The sequence below is a fragment of the Mytilus trossulus genome, chromosome 9 (genome assembly GCF_036588685.1).
Source record: "Mytilus trossulus isolate FHL-02 chromosome 9, PNRI_Mtr1.1.1.hap1, whole genome shotgun sequence".
In the NCBI taxonomy this organism is placed as follows: Eukaryota; Metazoa; Mollusca; class Bivalvia; order Mytilida; family Mytilidae; genus Mytilus; species Mytilus trossulus.
Genome location: NC_086381.1, coordinates 6,546,176 through 6,562,916, shown reverse-complemented (window position 1 = coordinate 6,562,916; position 16,741 = coordinate 6,546,176). Strand labels below are relative to the sequence as shown.

Genomic DNA, 16,741 nt, shown 5'->3' with positions numbered 1-16,741 from the left:
CTTGTATCGTCATATTCATTTCTAATAGCTGAAACAGTTCAATTGAATGCAGTATATCTTCTGGAATTTTGATATACTGTTTTGGTTTGTTTTATAATATTTGATCTTCGGTTGTTTAATGATTCAACCAAAATCACAAGTCAAAAATTGGAAAGTAAAGACCGGAGGACGAACATGTAGTATTAATTAAAAATCAACAAAGGTATAACAAAACCCCGCTTACTCAACCTAACTTAGGACAGCAGTATTCACCACACTATCCTATATATAATAGGAATATGGGTAAACCTTGTATTTCCAATTTACATTGAAATTTCACAGATAAAAAAGGTTGCTTCGGGTAAAATAGACATAGAATTAAAACCCATTTCAAAGCAAAGCAATTTCAGTAATTTATGTTTTAAATAGATCTTCATAAACAAAAACAAAAACAGAACCAGACTTTTGATTGACGACTTAATTCAAATGGACTTGTAAGTTGCCAATGCTTGAACATGCCATGCATGTTATTCTTAAATGCAACAGTCGATGCTTTCAAAGAAAAAATATACTTAAACAGCATAAGTTTCAAAAGTATCTGTTACAAGAATGAGAAGCATTTAGTCAAAACAAGTTGGAAAAAAAACTACCATACAATGTTTAATAAAGCAAAGTAATTATGTAAATAAGTTTTTCGGTCGGGATAAATTTTAATTCGGTCGGGATGAAAATAATTCGTACAACTATTACTGCAATGGTCTGTCAACACGCCATGTGCAAATTATAGCACTATGATTGACACCTCGCACCTCGTCTAAAAACTGGCGGTGCACTATGACATTTTACCCTAGCTGGAGCGCTGACAAAAAAACAAAATCACAACACAATGAGTATTAACATTTCCACAACACAGTTGTCTTCATATATCGTTTTAAACTGTTTACTTCTACCGGAAATAAACTTTCCATAATGATCTTTGAAAGAACTGTACATTTTATATACTCTCTATAAACGGAGAAAATTATTTCAGCAAGCTTATTATCATGCATAAAATATACATATTGTAATGAGTTTCACATGCAAACACGTGCAATTATGTTAACTTCATATTGATCAGAAATAAAGCCTTTAAATTTTAATGCTGCTTGACAGATTTCGTACATATATTTGACGTGCCTATTGATTCAACTATGGTGAACATTATACCTGTGCATTCTAGATATATGCTGGTCATCATCTAAAGTATGTTTCAGAGAATCTAAGTATGCTGTGGTGGTTTTTGCTTTTGTTCTGATGAATATTTTCTTTCCTGGCAAGGGAGGCTTTCCTGGGTCCTAAAAAAATGTTATTGAAATGTTAGCAATGTTCTTTTGTATCAAATCATATGTAAATTCAGTTTATTAGGATTCAATGCTAAGATCCTATTTCAAGCTGAATGTATTAACGGAAAAAATATCTATATTTTTCAAATAGGTTCTTGTCCTTTGCAGCCTGTATTTATTGCTTGTGTCCTGATATTTATTTATTCACAGATCAATGTGTACAATTACAGTCAATAGACAATTCAACTGCTTCATAGCTAGGACCTAAAAGGACAACAAACAGACATTATCATGTCCTGCCGCCTTGTAAATAGATCAAGGTGTCGTGTAATATAAACTTCTTTATGCAAAGGTTCCCATGTCATTGACATTAGACACTTTACATACCTAAAGTATCGGTTCATGTCGATTTTAATTTGTAATGTTAAATTTATAAATTAATGATAGTACTTTTGTTTGTGTGTTTTGTTTTTCAATTGGTATTTATGTTATTCTACATGGTTTAAAACTGCTTCATACTTCTATATCTTACTAGTATGTTGTTAATTCATGTGTTATTTTGGTTTCTTGTGGAGAGTTGTATCATTGGCAATCATACCACATCTTCTTTTTTTTTTGTATAGTACGACGTTGATAAAATATGAAATTTAACTTCGTTTAATCTACTTCTGATTGACATCTATACGTAATAAAAAGATAGGTGAATCATTAATGTATTGTATAATATTAAAATGTCGAAAGGAATAACTATCATTGGTCATAATTATCATGATAATTTGGAAACTAATAAAACACACACTGTTCCTTTGATAGCTGTAGATATATAGTCGATTCTCATAAAACCACGAAATATCAATGGTTACAGGGAATTATATTGATATCACATCTATAAATGATGTTTACGTTATTTCAAAACTGATAACATACCTCTGTTTGATATCTACGTAATTTCACAATGGATACATCTCTTTTCTTCTCGTTGTCTCCAAAATGTTTATACCAATTCTGTAACCTGTTTTCTAGTTTACAAAGATTAGCGTCACTAGATTCCCAGTCTTCAAAGTCTGTTTCTGGTGTCTCTTTTAATACAGAATGTGCATTTCTACTTTTGTCACAAATTAATTGTGATCGGTTTATATTACCGTCAACTGAATCATTTTCAACATCATCCTCACTAGAAAAATCATAAGCACCACTATCTACGTCGTATTTGTTTTTGAAAGCTTGGGTAACAAAGCTTGTTGGGGGAGCACCTTGTACTTGAACAGGTTTACTTTGAGCCGGAGACTTGCGTTCGCTAAGTAAGCGTCTTTTATCAACACGCGCTTTATAACTTAACTTCTCCATTTCTCTTTGCTTAGCTTTCATTCGAATTGAATAGAACACACTTCCAGGTCCAAACATATCTATTAGGGGGCCCTTTTTAAGACTAGACACCATCCAATCATCCGTAATGTCTCTTTCCTTGTCCTGTCGCATTAACTCTTCTTTCTTTAATTTCTTTTTTCGCTCATTTTCTCCAATCTTGTAAAGAAAATAACGAAAAAGAGGTAGGTCTTTCTTGTCTTGCATCCAAGACAGTCTTAACGAGTATTTCTCTAGCACTGAATTCCTTATCAATTCAACAACTTGTGGATTACGTTTTTCTATTAACCTTTCGTAATTCTTCTGGTCCAACACATATATTTCCGTTTCTTGTATACATGTAACTGAGTAGGAGTATGTCATTAAGTCCATAGCTACTTCCATGTCACCTGTAAAAGTCAGACTTTTTTACACTAAATAAACGGCTAATAATTTAGAATACTAATAATTTAATTACGACTGCAATCATACCTTGATAAAACCGTGGCATTTTGACAGAGAAAGAGGTTCAGATTTTAAAATTTTACCATTTTTCTAAACCCAACCCGAAGCCTTTTTGACTAAAAAGGGCATCAGTATAAAGTGATCTTCATGCGCCAAGAACATGAAGAGGTACATCTATTAAGATTGAAATAGATTTATTTATCTTAGCTTTACTTCCCCTAGACAACTGTTGATATAGAAATAGATATATATGTATGTAACTTTAATAACCATGATGACTGAATAATAGAAAATAATTACATTAGATGTAAGTTTCATTATAATACGTTATTCTGATTGGCTAACTGCACATCACATGTTATTCCGTAAACAGTTGCATTATACAATAAAATTTATCATACATGATGACACGAGGTCCCACAATAAAGTGCACAGGTGAATTAAATAAAACTGGATAAAAATCGTGTTTTCATGATCCTAGCTAAAAAATGTAATTATAAGTATTGAATGCTTCTTTTTGTAACTTTATAGGGTTGTAAAAGCGACCGTGTGTACATTTTTAGAATGAAGCCGCGCTTCATACAAAATGTACTTCGGTCAACGCTTTTACACCCCAATAAATTTACAAAAAGAAGCATTCAATACTTAAATGAAATACATTTAATAGATAGACATTTCATGGAAATAACTGTTAAAAGGGTTTACTTGAAACGAAATAGCCATTCGACTTAATTGTATGTCTTTTTCACTATAAACATGTCCTATTTCGTTCTGACACATATCAGTTGTAGTAAAGATTAAACTTTTTGAGAAAAAAACCGACGAAATGACAGAAAGCGCACGATTGGTCCCCTAGCTTTACACTACTAATAGGAGTTGTCTTTCTTTGATATTTTCATGAGTCGTGAAGTGACAATCGATATAGATAAAAATGTATCTCAACCTACCAACAATTTCTTCCGAGCCAATCAGACAGAGTTCTATCTGTCGATGACTCATGAATTTGGGTGATCGTTTGCCGTTCTTTCCAGTATCTTGTGTAATATATTTCTGACGACTTGGCACCAGTGTTTTGTATTCATCCATTTTCTGTGAATGCATGCTCAATTCCCTATGACGATAGAAAGATTTGATATCAAATCATCCATAACATATATGACTCATTTCCAGCATATATTCTTGAAATGATTTTGAAGGAACATCACATTTGTTTTAAAATACCAATTACTTCACACTACTTGGCTCGTTTACCTATTCAAACAAATAAACGAGCAAACAAACAAACAAACAAACAAACAAGCAAACCAATCAATCAATCAATCAATCAATCAATCAATAGATTAAATTTTTCCACTTTTATTTCCGTTTTTCTATTGGTTCTTGAAAACTTACATTGATGTCCTAACTTTTATCTTAAGAAAAGTTTGGAAAGATGTGATTCTTCTATCTGAACTTGATATCATAAACATCCTAATATGTACTAGTATTTGATAATTCATACTTGTAATGATATCATGTTAATAATTATAGTCTTATCACTGAACTTAGTAGGGACCAACTATAAAGCCTGCCCCCGGGTGCGTTTTTTCTCACTATGCTTGTGGGTTTTTTTTGCTCTTTGACGCATTCCCCCGATTTCCATTCTCAATTTTATTTCCTTACAAAAAGTAAATTGGTTGAATTTTATGATACAGTGCTGTTTGTTTAATCCCTATCAAGTTTGTCTATTTTGATATTATTTATACTGAATATATAAAATGAAACATGCTTCTCAAACTGTCATGGATACCATTTACTGGAATATTTTATGGATATCAATATGTTTGTCAAGGCCTTTTCTCATGGAAATTTGTAACGGACATACAGTTGTGACATGATTTGCAATGTTATAACTTATACCTTCTTAGTGATTCTCGTGCCTCTACTCTCTCGAGGTCTTCGACATCTGGTAAGGGATAATAATCAGGGTACTGCATAGAGTGTAAATAGGGATCCGATGTCAGTTTGGTCTGACCACTGTAAAACACATAGACAGATATATATATACCATTACGACATTCACAAAATTTGGTCTGACTACTGTAAAATGCATAGGCAGATATATATCATTACGACAAACACAACTGTTTCAAAAGGATTTAGTGCGTGGTGACATATAACTTTCTCAGATACTGGAATGTTCAACTTTTAATCGTCACAATATTAAGCCACCCATTTTATTAAGAATATAACAATTACCCCGGCGATATAAGTCACTTAAAATGTAGACGAATTTGTTATATTGAACGTTTTTGAAGTTAATCAGAACTTCTTATCTCTCTTGCATGCCTATCTGTTTGGTGATTGTATAAATGAAACTTAAGCTTGGAAGTACTACTATATGTATTCCAAAAAAAACCTTTAGTATTTTTGATAAAATAATTAGCACCTTTAGTTAGTGATAGATCTACAAATACGTTGATAATACACAGTGACTCTTCATATTAACAAATTACCTCAGAATGAACCGTAAACCATCAAACATAGCTCCCTGTTTTACAATGACGCTTTCGAAATTTAATTTCTCCTTTCTTAAACTCATAGCCATTTGCTTTTTATACTTCGGATGCCATCTATCGAACAGAGGATTTGTTTCAACAAAACGTTTTCTGTCTGCAAACTCTTTTGCATGAAACAATTTGATACATCTATTATATAAATCCCTGTCTATCACAATTAAGTCTACAGCTTCGTCGGCAATGATCGTCGCATTTCTGACACAATCAGTATTAATAAGAGCCAGCTCGCCAAAACTTTTACCAGATTCTGAAATGGGAAACAAAATTCGAACTGTTTTTGTATTTATTGTAACACATACAATATACTTTTGATAAATATAGAAATAGAAAATTTAGAATCGACTAAATGTCAACAGAAGTAAAAAAAATAAATAGAAATTGTATCGTACTTCTTCTTCTTCTACTTCTACTATGTAACACGGTGAAGTTTACGTCACTTGTACTGCGCATTGCTTTGTGAAGATATATATACAGTGAAATATAACATATTTGTGATAGTAAACAAAACAAAAAAAAATGTTTACATAGTGGTAGTGCATATTTTTAATTTATTATTTTTAAATATTAAGATAAAACTATTTCCACATATAACACGGAACAGAACGGATCGAGCCGAAAAGAAATGATGTCATTCCTAATTCAAGAATAAAAAAAAACAAGAAAATCATTACGCTGGTGGAAGTGCACAAATGGCACACACCCTCCCATTTGATGAAAAATAAAATTTGTTAGCTTAAATTCGTCAACCAAACTGCTCCTTTGATCCGCTCAGCACTACTTTACCATTCTTGCATGACATTTACGCCCCTTTTCCCTTGACCCTGGACTCGCCTCTGATTTCAATGGTATAGTTAAACTCTCTGCAATGTTTGTGGTATAGTGACCATGTATATCACATATAGAAAACAGAAGTGCCCTATACCTATCTTTCAGACGTATAATGACCATGTATATCATATAAAGATAACAGAAGTGTCATACCTATCTTTCCGACGTATAGTGACCATGTATATCATATATAGAAAATAGAAGTGTCCTATACCTATCTTTCAGAGGTATAGTGACCAAGTATATCATATAATGAAAACAGAAGTGTCATACCTATCTTTCCGACAGATATTCCAAACTTTGATCTATCCAATTCTTTTGGTTTTTCCTCATCTTGTTTTTCTCTACTATCTCGTCTTTCTTTCAATGGATCTGATTTATCTGTAGTTTCTTGTCGGTCATCCTCCAGATCCAATGTCGTATTGATATGAATAGCAACAGATCCATTCAGGATAATGAAGAAACTGGGGAAATATACAGTCAAAATTATAGATTTTATGATTTGTATTCATTTCACAGGATTATATATATATATATATATATATATATTTTTTTTTTATCTATTTCCTTTCCTGACCTGGTATAAAACAAAATATGTCTTATCCTTTTTTAAGATATGTTTGGTTGACTTGAAGAGTTTTATTAAACATAAACTACAAAGATTGATAAAATGTTATGCTGACCTTTGTCAGTCGATCACTAGTTGGTTTAACTTTATCTTTTTAGTGTATATAGTTTGTAAGATGTTATATGCTATTCGATATATACACTGAGGACATAGGCTCGTTGTCACTAATTTATATGTATAGGGCACTGCCATTGAAAATAAGTCTACATTGACTGTGAATGTATAAAGAAGTTGTGGTGTAATGTAACAGCTAATGAGACTACTCCCCACAAGAGACCAAATAACACAGATATTAACAACTAGCGGTCACCGTACGTCCTTCAACAATGAACAAAGTCTATACCGCATACTCAGCTATTGTAAAGTCCCCGAAATTACAAGAAACCTAGAAATATATTTTCCCTTAATTTATTTCAAACGAGGTCCAATTTTCAAGACGTCATTGGATCTTTAAAGACACTCACATTCCCAGATAACGCGATAAGTATTAAATTTTGTTTTCAAACGAGCACTTTTTAAATGCTTGTTTGAACGTTAAAGCATCTTCTTATTTGTGTATAACTTAAACTAATTAGATTGCTGCCTCATTGACGTATCTTTCATTCATCCTGCTAATATTTATTCTTAAAAAAAAACCAAAAAATGTAAGTGTGGATTAGGTTCGTGCTACTATGTCTTTTCTATATTTTGCTTTATAAACATTTAAAAATGCTACATTTTTAATCACCTGATATATAACCCTATTCTAACCTTGGTGTCTGACTTAGTAATATGATTTACAAGTTTTTCTCGGTTATTTAACATTAATGCATAATTATTTTTTCCAATGAAATAAATCCATTTTTTTAACAAATATTTACATAACGCATTTAATGGTATCGCTAATTACATTTACTTGAATTAACACTTTTATATCTTGCAGTTTGACATTTAAGGCGTCGCCAGCCGGATTACTATACTGTTAGTAAGATAAATACCAATAAGTTAGGAGTAAGCCTCGCGTACTATACTTATATATATATATAATCAATCTACTATAAAATCTTGTTTAAAAGATATAATCACTACTATTGACTTGTATTTCTTTTATGCACACCAATAAAAGAAGTGTAAAACGTCATTAAAATCTGTCTCAAGTGAGTTACCTACATTTTATCACTGTTTGCGAATAAAAAATCTATTTTCCTTGTTACGGTGTTGGAATATTGCAACATATATTCATGTAATCGACGGAGAAGTACTTTTACTATCTTTAACCTCATTTTGATCTCTGGTAGGTATACCTCTGGGTCGTCTTTGGCATTCTTTTCCGACATGATTTCAAATCAATACATTAAGAGATTTTATTGGAGTAAAATGAAGGGAATAGATAGAAGAAAACTACAATAAAATATGTCCTTTTTGTCTATAAGAGTTGATTCTAGTTGATTCATTCAGTTAATGTTTAATAAAAGTAAAAGAAAAACTACGTATATATTCATTTATAATGTTGTGCTCAATCAATCAATCAATCAATCAATCACAATCAATAGTATATATTTGTTGAGGGGCCAGCTGAAGTACGCCTCCGGGTGCAGGAATTATTCGCTACATTAAAGACCTGTTGGTGACCTTCTGTTGTTGGTTTTTTTCTATGATCGGGTTGTTGTCTCTTTGACACATTCCCCATTTCCATTCTCAATTTTAATCAATCAATCAATCAAGATATTAAGTAACTCACCAGTCTCCCTTTTCGCCTTGTTTGATGACAACAAAGTCTCGTTCTACAGTCATAAACTCACAATTTTTTATCAAGTCATGAATTATTTCTGAAATAGAAGCATAAAAATTCTAATTATTATAATACAAAAGCATGTACTTCAACTTTTGTATGTAACGAGATGTTGTAACAGTGGTATTTTTGTTTCCGAAGTTAATTGTATTCATTATTATATTTATATCTGCAAAAATATCGATATAGTTTTGCTTCTTCTTGTTTTTGGTTTGTGGTTGATGCATTTTCGAAACAATTCATAACCCAATAACAAGTTAAACCTGTGATAAAATAAACACCACTGAAGATCATGTCAAAGTCTTTAATACATTTATAACTGGACTCTTTTATAGTAAAATTAAAAACAGTGAAATATCAGTCAATAATCTAAATTCATACATGTATATATGTGAGTGTTAGGCGATGGGTGGCCTATGTTTAAACTATTTGCACGGCCAAGTTTAGTAGCAGTGATAATTGCCTATCAATATATTTACTAGTAAACATTATTGAACGAACAATCTCCAGTCCATATACCAAAGTCAAGTCGTGTAAAAATGAACATGTTCTAACATATCAAAGACAATATCGGATTAAAACACACATACTAGCTGTGAAGGATCGTATGATGCATTGAAATACAACATAAAGATGACTGTGAACATCAAAGTAAGCTGAAAACAATCTTTGATCTATTTGTTGCAAACAGAATTCATTAACGGGACGATAGCATGATAATGGAATGAAGCTCGTTTAACTTGTTAAGTACGTTGTTATACAGGAACTTCGAACAATTAAAGTTTTGTATTACAAAATACCACAGACAATAGTTTTCCTACTAATCTACAGTGACATATAGAAATAATGTTGTTTTTATATCCATTTTCGATATCCCTAAGCTTGGTTGCCAGGCAACAACGATAGATGCCATTTCACTTCCTAGAATCAGAGAAATTCGTGATGTTTTTGAAAAGCGTAATCAATTTTTTTATGATTAATTGAACAATATTGAAACTTGACAAGTGTTCAATGATGCTCAATAAACATAATAGTTAGAAAGTCAATAGCAATGTAGATAACAACGGGAGATTGACACACAATGGTTGGGGACGAAATGTCATCATTCAGCTCGACAGGATATGAATGACAACATAACGTGCGAAACATTAGAAAATTGGATAATTGGTTACTGATGTAATACAATTGAAAAAGTCATATTATATACTGAATAAAAACATTTGAGCAACATATAGATTTTTTATAAAAACTTCTAAAATATCCGAAATAATTTCATAATCGTGTTTTTGTCGAGTAAAAATTTAACCTTATGTTCATGTTTCTTTGTAACATTAATCTTTTTATTATTGTTTTGGAAGGATAGTTTAGTTTTGAAATATGGCATTAAAAACATACCTTGCTAAACTTTGCATTCTCAGTATAGCAACGGTAAACGGAAGTCTGTTGACTCGCAAAACTCATTCATAAGGCAAAGTTAAACTACACATATATACCAATAATCTGTCAAAGGGGATGCCAAACCGTATTAGTACAAAAAAATGCATGCACTGACAACTAGACTATACCACTAGGAACCACAAATCGTCTTGTATTATTATGAGAAGCATTTTAGTTGAGTGATAATACCATTCTATACTACCAGGTCGCTGGGAGTATAATAAACCAACTGACTAGTAGAATAATTAACAGACTTTCGGGGCCTTTTATAGCTGACTATACGATATGGGCTTTGCTCATTGTTAAAGGACGTACGGTAACCTATTGTTGTTAATTTCTGTGTCATTTTGGTTTCTTGTGGAGAGTTGTCTCATTAGCAATTATACCACATCTTCTTTTTTTTATATATTGTAGCAGTGAAATAAGAATTAAAAAAAGTAGAAAATTTAAAAAAAAAAAGAAAAAAAAAAAAAAAGAAAGAAAAAAAGAAAAAAATAATCTTCCTTAAACCTACCATCATTTAACTGGTTAAATAAATCTGATTTCTTTTGAAACCATGATTTTATTTGAATAATCTCTGCATCGGACCTTTCACATGGTTCCTTAGTTATTACGCCGACAACTTTATCATAATGGTGAGCGGCAGCGAGATCTGTCGGTCGCATTATATCACTGTTACCAAGTCCTTTCACAGGAACATTCTCACCAGGCGATGACGATGATTCCTTCTGAAAGAATGAAACAATTACTAAATCATTGGTGTTCAACAAAAAACAAACATGTGTAATAAAGCATTAATGTAAAGTCCCGCTGTATAGCGCATCTTATATACAAAATAATCTGAGACACATTTAACCTGCTTCAAAAGACCATCTGTCTTATAGGACTATTGGTCTTCTATACTTTGTCTCATAAAGTATATAGATATAGGAAGATGTGGTATGAGTGCCAATGAGACAACTCTCCGTCCAAATAACAGTTTTTAAAAGTTAACCATTATAGGTCAAGGTACGGCCTTCAACACATTTGCTCACATCGAAGATCAAGCTATAAAGGGCCCCAAAAATTAGTAATGTAAAACTATTCAAACGGAAAAACCAACGGTCTTATCTATATGAAAAAAAAAGATATACCAGTATAACCAAGCAATATAAACTAGATGATGAGGTATGAGTGCCAATGAGACTATTCTCCATCCGAGTCACAAAGTATAAAAAGGTAACAACTATAGGTCAATGTACGGTCTTTAATATAATATGGAGTCGTGGCTCACACCATATATTGCACTTTTCTGCCTCTGTATATTTATAGTGATAATGACTGCTCAATGTCAAAAGGAAAATAGTGCAAATGAAAACCTTATTTTACACTAGCTAAACGTTTATAAGAAAGCATTGTTATAAATGAAATGCTTCTGAAATAGTACTAGCTAGTTGACTGTGAATTTAGTACTTTGTCTTTGTTGCGTCATTTTACATCTGAATTCAGTTCAAGTTGCAGAAATAACTGCCTGATTATGTATGAGTGCCAAAATCTGCGACGAAATACTTTTTCTTTCATTTAGAAAGAAAATGCAGTAATAGTGAAAAAATCATACCTTCATTTTAGAATATGCAATTGTTCTGATAGTCCGACAAGTTAGATTGAAATAATCATTTAATTATTCAGTCAGTCAAGAGACGTGAAAAACAGCGACAATAATTAAACCAGTCTAATTCAAATGTAAGTGGAATAAACAAGATATTTTAATCAAATTCATTAAATAATCTTTCCAGATAGAAAAATTATAACGGATCAATAGTTCGGAATAATTGGTAAATTGAATAAAAACTTAAGGAAATTATTTCCGCCGCATTGAACCAATTAAATCATTACTACGTTAACGTTAGTATATTGGCATAATCCTGACCAATATATAAAAGCTACGAGTCATGTACTTAATCTGGTTTGGTACTGACATATATATAAATGAAAATGTAACACCTTGAGTAAAAGAAAGCCATTTTCTATTTTATAGTGTGAAAACAATATGAGGAATATCAACTTTAATTAAATCGCGAGTTTTAAAATTATAAAGTTGCCAGAAATTCTAACGTTATAGAACTAGATTTTCGGTATTTAATTGAAAGTGTGATGTTTCCATCGCAGATTTTGATCCAAGGGTACTTTAAATTTAAAGTTAAAGCCATATTACAAAAAAGCTGCCATCATGATTTAGTTGACCTTAGTTGACCTTTATAAAACAAATTGGCATAAATGGTCACACTTGTCAGATTCGTTTCATGCATATGTCATAGCCACAACTCTGTCTATTTTTCCCACGTTATTCGCATTTTTAAATATAAGCACACACACACACTGTTGCTGTGATAGCTGTAGTTATATATCGTCGATTCTCATGAAACCACGAACGAACAATGGTTACAGGGAATTATTGTGAAGAGATTTACTACATGTCTCTGGAATAACTGTAATAGCTTTAAAGTGCTTTTGCATTATTCATGTATAAAAACATTCAAGAGACGATTTGATAGATGTTAATCAACTAAAATGAATGATTTTATAGTAGAATATTGTTTACAAAAGCATGACAAATTAATTGATTTATTGTTAGGTGTTTTAACGTTCAGCATTAATACTAACTTTTTCGTGGCTGTCAGTCTTTAAGCCAAAGAAAACCAAATATCTTCGTCAATAAATTGACAATCCTTATCAATTAAGATAAGAGTAGAACGCACATGGCAAGTAGAGGTAATAATAATAAAAAAAAAAAATCCAGCACCTACATGTTGCTTCAAACATATGAATTAATTAGTACTACGGTCATAATATTAATAGATGTTAAGTTGTTAGACGTAATTTTATAATAAATATAGACTGCCATAGTTTGTATACAAAAAAATAAAGGCAGCCTTATAATGTTAAGATAAATCTATGGTACTCCTTATAATAATAATACATTAATAAGTTCATAGGCTCTGGAAAATTGTTGGAACAGTGATAGGGATCAATTGTTTGGAAACTCGGCGTATTCGGTAAGATAATATATTAAGCTGAGAGGGTCCTACAAGTTCATTTATATTCAAATAGTATGAAATTCTCCTGAAACGTAATTCAATTCAAGTTGAGCCAACTGAGCCGATAAAATGCAACAGTTGAAACATAAATATCTCCAATTTACTGGGTATATTTTTGGCTCCGAGAAGGTAGTGATAAATCCCATAGAAAGAAAGAAAAACATATTTCTACATAAGCAGATTATGTAACCTGAATTGGATTCCAATTTAATTTGTAGAGTTTAACTATGTTGTTGTCGTCTCTGATAATAGAATGTTGCGAATGTTAAGTAGAGTGTTATATATATATATATTTAATTTGTTTAGACAAATGTCCATTTAAAGCTATACACAGATAAATTAAAAAACAAAACTCCAGCACACGTTGATTGACCGTTATAGAATATTTGTGTTACAGATGATCACGGATATTTCCCAATATCGTAACCACAATGCCTTCCTCTTTTCCTCGATTTTTAACTACTTAATTTAAAATATTCTTTCAATGACTAGCATAACGGGTGTCACATCTGCTACAGGATTTGTTTACCATTTAGTAGCACTTAAAATCACCCCTTTATTTAAGGTTTTTAGTTTGGTTCGTGTTGCGCAATCTTAAGTTGTTCATGTTGTGGTGTTGTCTTGTTTGTCTTTTCGCCATCTATCATTATTTTCCATTGTGCTGTCAGTTTCTCAATAGTTTTTGCGTTTTTTTTTATTGTTCCCATAAATCTTCAATCTTTCTCTCTCGTTTACCAAAATATCAGAAAGTTTCCGACGTTTAATTTATGAGAGTCCAGTTATACATATATACAACTCGTCTGAACATCAACCCAACAATGTTAGATCTGTAAATTTGCTTTCGCAAATTTTTTGTTCTTCCCTCGCCGGGATTCGAACCCATGCTACTGTGATATCGTGACACCAAATCGCCTGCACTGCAGCCGTCCCGTTAGACCACACATATATATATATATAGAGAGAGAGAATGTACTAAGTTAGAAAAGTCCTTCTACAAAATGTTACTTACCTTTAGTCAATACAAATCACTTCTAAAAGAGACTAGCTTTCATTTAACCTGCCTTTCATTTTAATAACAAAACTCATGAAAATATTCAGTTTATGTATGACCATGAACATGCCTGAAATAACTTCAGGATGTTGGCTCCTTACTAAAGGAGAATGATATAGCCAAAACTTAACGAACTTGAAAAGTAACAGTTCTAACACCGCCGCCTGGTTTCCGTTTTAAGACTGTTTTGATCAGAGATGTTAACGTTACAAGCAGTTAATGGAATTATAACGAGCCTTATATGGTGAAACATGGAATTGGCGGATACATTCATCTAGAATGGCAAATGTGTGATTCTCATGTCAGCATATAATTATTGACCATTTTACTTTATTCCTAAGTGTTTTTTTTTTGTAGAAGACGACAACGGCAATAAAGATTTACCAAATTACTTGTTACGGAACTATAATTTATTTGCAGCATGCTAAAGACACGCTCTATTGTCGTTAAATGAATTAAAAAGTCATGATATTGATATTGTGTCCAAGTTGTGTTCTAAATCTGGAAACAATATATCTATATATATGTTCCTGTCTAAATAGATATTTGAAACCTCCAACTTGATTGAAATATTGATATCTTCACAGGTGCATTTGTACTGATAAACACAAATACTATGTATTATTTTACGACCATCAGTTAATTATTGAATGTCTTAAAGTTTTTACAGCACAGTAAGTTATAAATGAATATGACATGCATTAATTTGATGAATATCAATAGATATACGATACTATGTATAATACATTAAAACTATATATATCCCGACCTTAACATTGAATTATATTTGTAATTATTTTTACTCATTATTATGTTACTACTCATGGGTTTGTTTTTTAAATCAATTTGAAAATCTATGAATGTACATATTATGTACTAGTATGTGATATGCGTATATGATATAGGTTGAAAAAAATCTTTGAACACTTTTTTTATGTACAATTGACGCTCGAAAAAAATATCCCAATTTCAAGAGTCCTGGTAGACTCACAACAACGCAATTTTATTGGTTTGTGAAAATTGAATTTTGTTAAGACTGTTGTTTGTCTAGTTGCTAATATTCTTGCCCATACGGGACGATAGTTGTGACAGTGATATTCATTTTATCTACTGTGAAAACTTTATGTAGAAAAAAAACATAATCTTACAGAAAAGAAGAAAAAATTGTGTGCATGAGGAATCCATGAACATATAGTGTACCGTATGGAAGAATGAGCCATATAGCAAAATATTTATGAAAATTTACAAGTTCTTGTCAAAGCGATAAATACATAACTAATAAAACAAACAAACAAACAAACAGTCAGATAATTTATCAATAAATAAAATAAGTTGTAAAGAAATAAAAACAATGATTCCCCACACCCAACCAACTTACAGAAACTATTTCTAAAGGTTGACCTTGTCAAAGTACCGGTTCTCAAAGATGACCAGGAATGATACATTCAGTAAAATCTTTTCCAACACGTCTTTGAAAGCAACATAACTATTTAATCAAGTGCCTTAAATTAAATGGAGACGGAAGATGCAGAAGGAAGAATCAAAACACATACCCAAAAGTCGGAGGGAGAGAAAACATAAATGACAAAAAGACTAACAACAGTCTAAACAAAACACAAACCCAAAAGTCGAAGGGAGAGAAAGAAAAATGACAAAAAGACCAGCAACAATCTAAAAAAACCCAAAATAATATGATCAAGAATAGAGACTGAGCACGCACCCTTCCACGTTTAAGGATGATTGGATTGGATATACATACGAGTCAACATAAGAAAAAAGAATCTAGAGTCAGGCATACGATCTTCACAATGTATAAATGTTAATAACCTATGCCAATATAGAAAGCTTTAAAATATATCAAAGACAATTACTGAGTTCTTAACTTGGATTGATTGCTCGATTGTTGCTTAACGGTCAATGGCAAATATTTCATGCCTTGTCAGGACGATTCTGACTGAAAATAGGCATATTGGAAATATGTGGTGCCTTTGACATATGTGTACTTCATAGTTGAGCTCCTTATGGTGAACAATTAAGTTTACGACTGTTTATCACACTTCAGTTATACTTTTATTGAGTTAAGTATTTGAGATTCCTCTGGTAAGATTTGTCACAGAACAACTTGTCTTGTGTTGAACGTGAACAGTAACCAATAGCAAGTTTATCACGGTTAATGACCAACTTTCTTTAGGTAACACAATGACACATGTCACAGCTTAGATTGTACGAAACTAATTATGTATGGTCATTTCACAACCTCAATCAGATTTTAAAGTAATAG

General features: G+C 31.7%; 1 protein-coding gene across 4 annotated transcripts in view; it reads right to left on the bottom strand.

Annotated features, from left to right (window-relative positions):
* Positions 1-16,741, bottom strand: part of LOC134685037 (uncharacterized) — a 29,961-nt gene that overhangs the window by 2,200 nt on the left and 11,020 nt on the right. For 2 of the 4 annotated variants that reach the window (XM_063544402.1, XM_063544399.1), the window contains exons 2-10: positions 10,847-11,060; positions 8,845-8,932; positions 6,770-6,960; positions 5,606-5,915; positions 5,010-5,126; positions 4,058-4,221; positions 2,229-3,055; positions 1,186-1,313; positions 789-838 (exon numbers count right to left, since the gene is read on the bottom strand). In XM_063544402.1, coding sequence (XP_063400472.1) covers positions 789-838; positions 1,186-1,313; positions 2,229-3,055; positions 4,058-4,221; positions 5,010-5,126; positions 5,606-5,915; positions 6,770-6,960; positions 8,845-8,932; positions 10,847-10,997 — 2,026 coding nt within the window. In that variant the 5' untranslated portion in view covers positions 10,998-11,060. Of the gene's footprint in view, positions 1-788; positions 839-1,185; positions 1,314-2,228; positions 3,056-4,057; positions 4,222-5,009; positions 5,127-5,605; positions 5,916-6,769; positions 6,961-8,844; positions 8,933-10,846; positions 11,061-11,929; positions 12,054-16,741 lie in introns of those variants that run through there. The other 2 variants (XM_063544400.1, XM_063544403.1) reach the window with 2 other exon arrangements.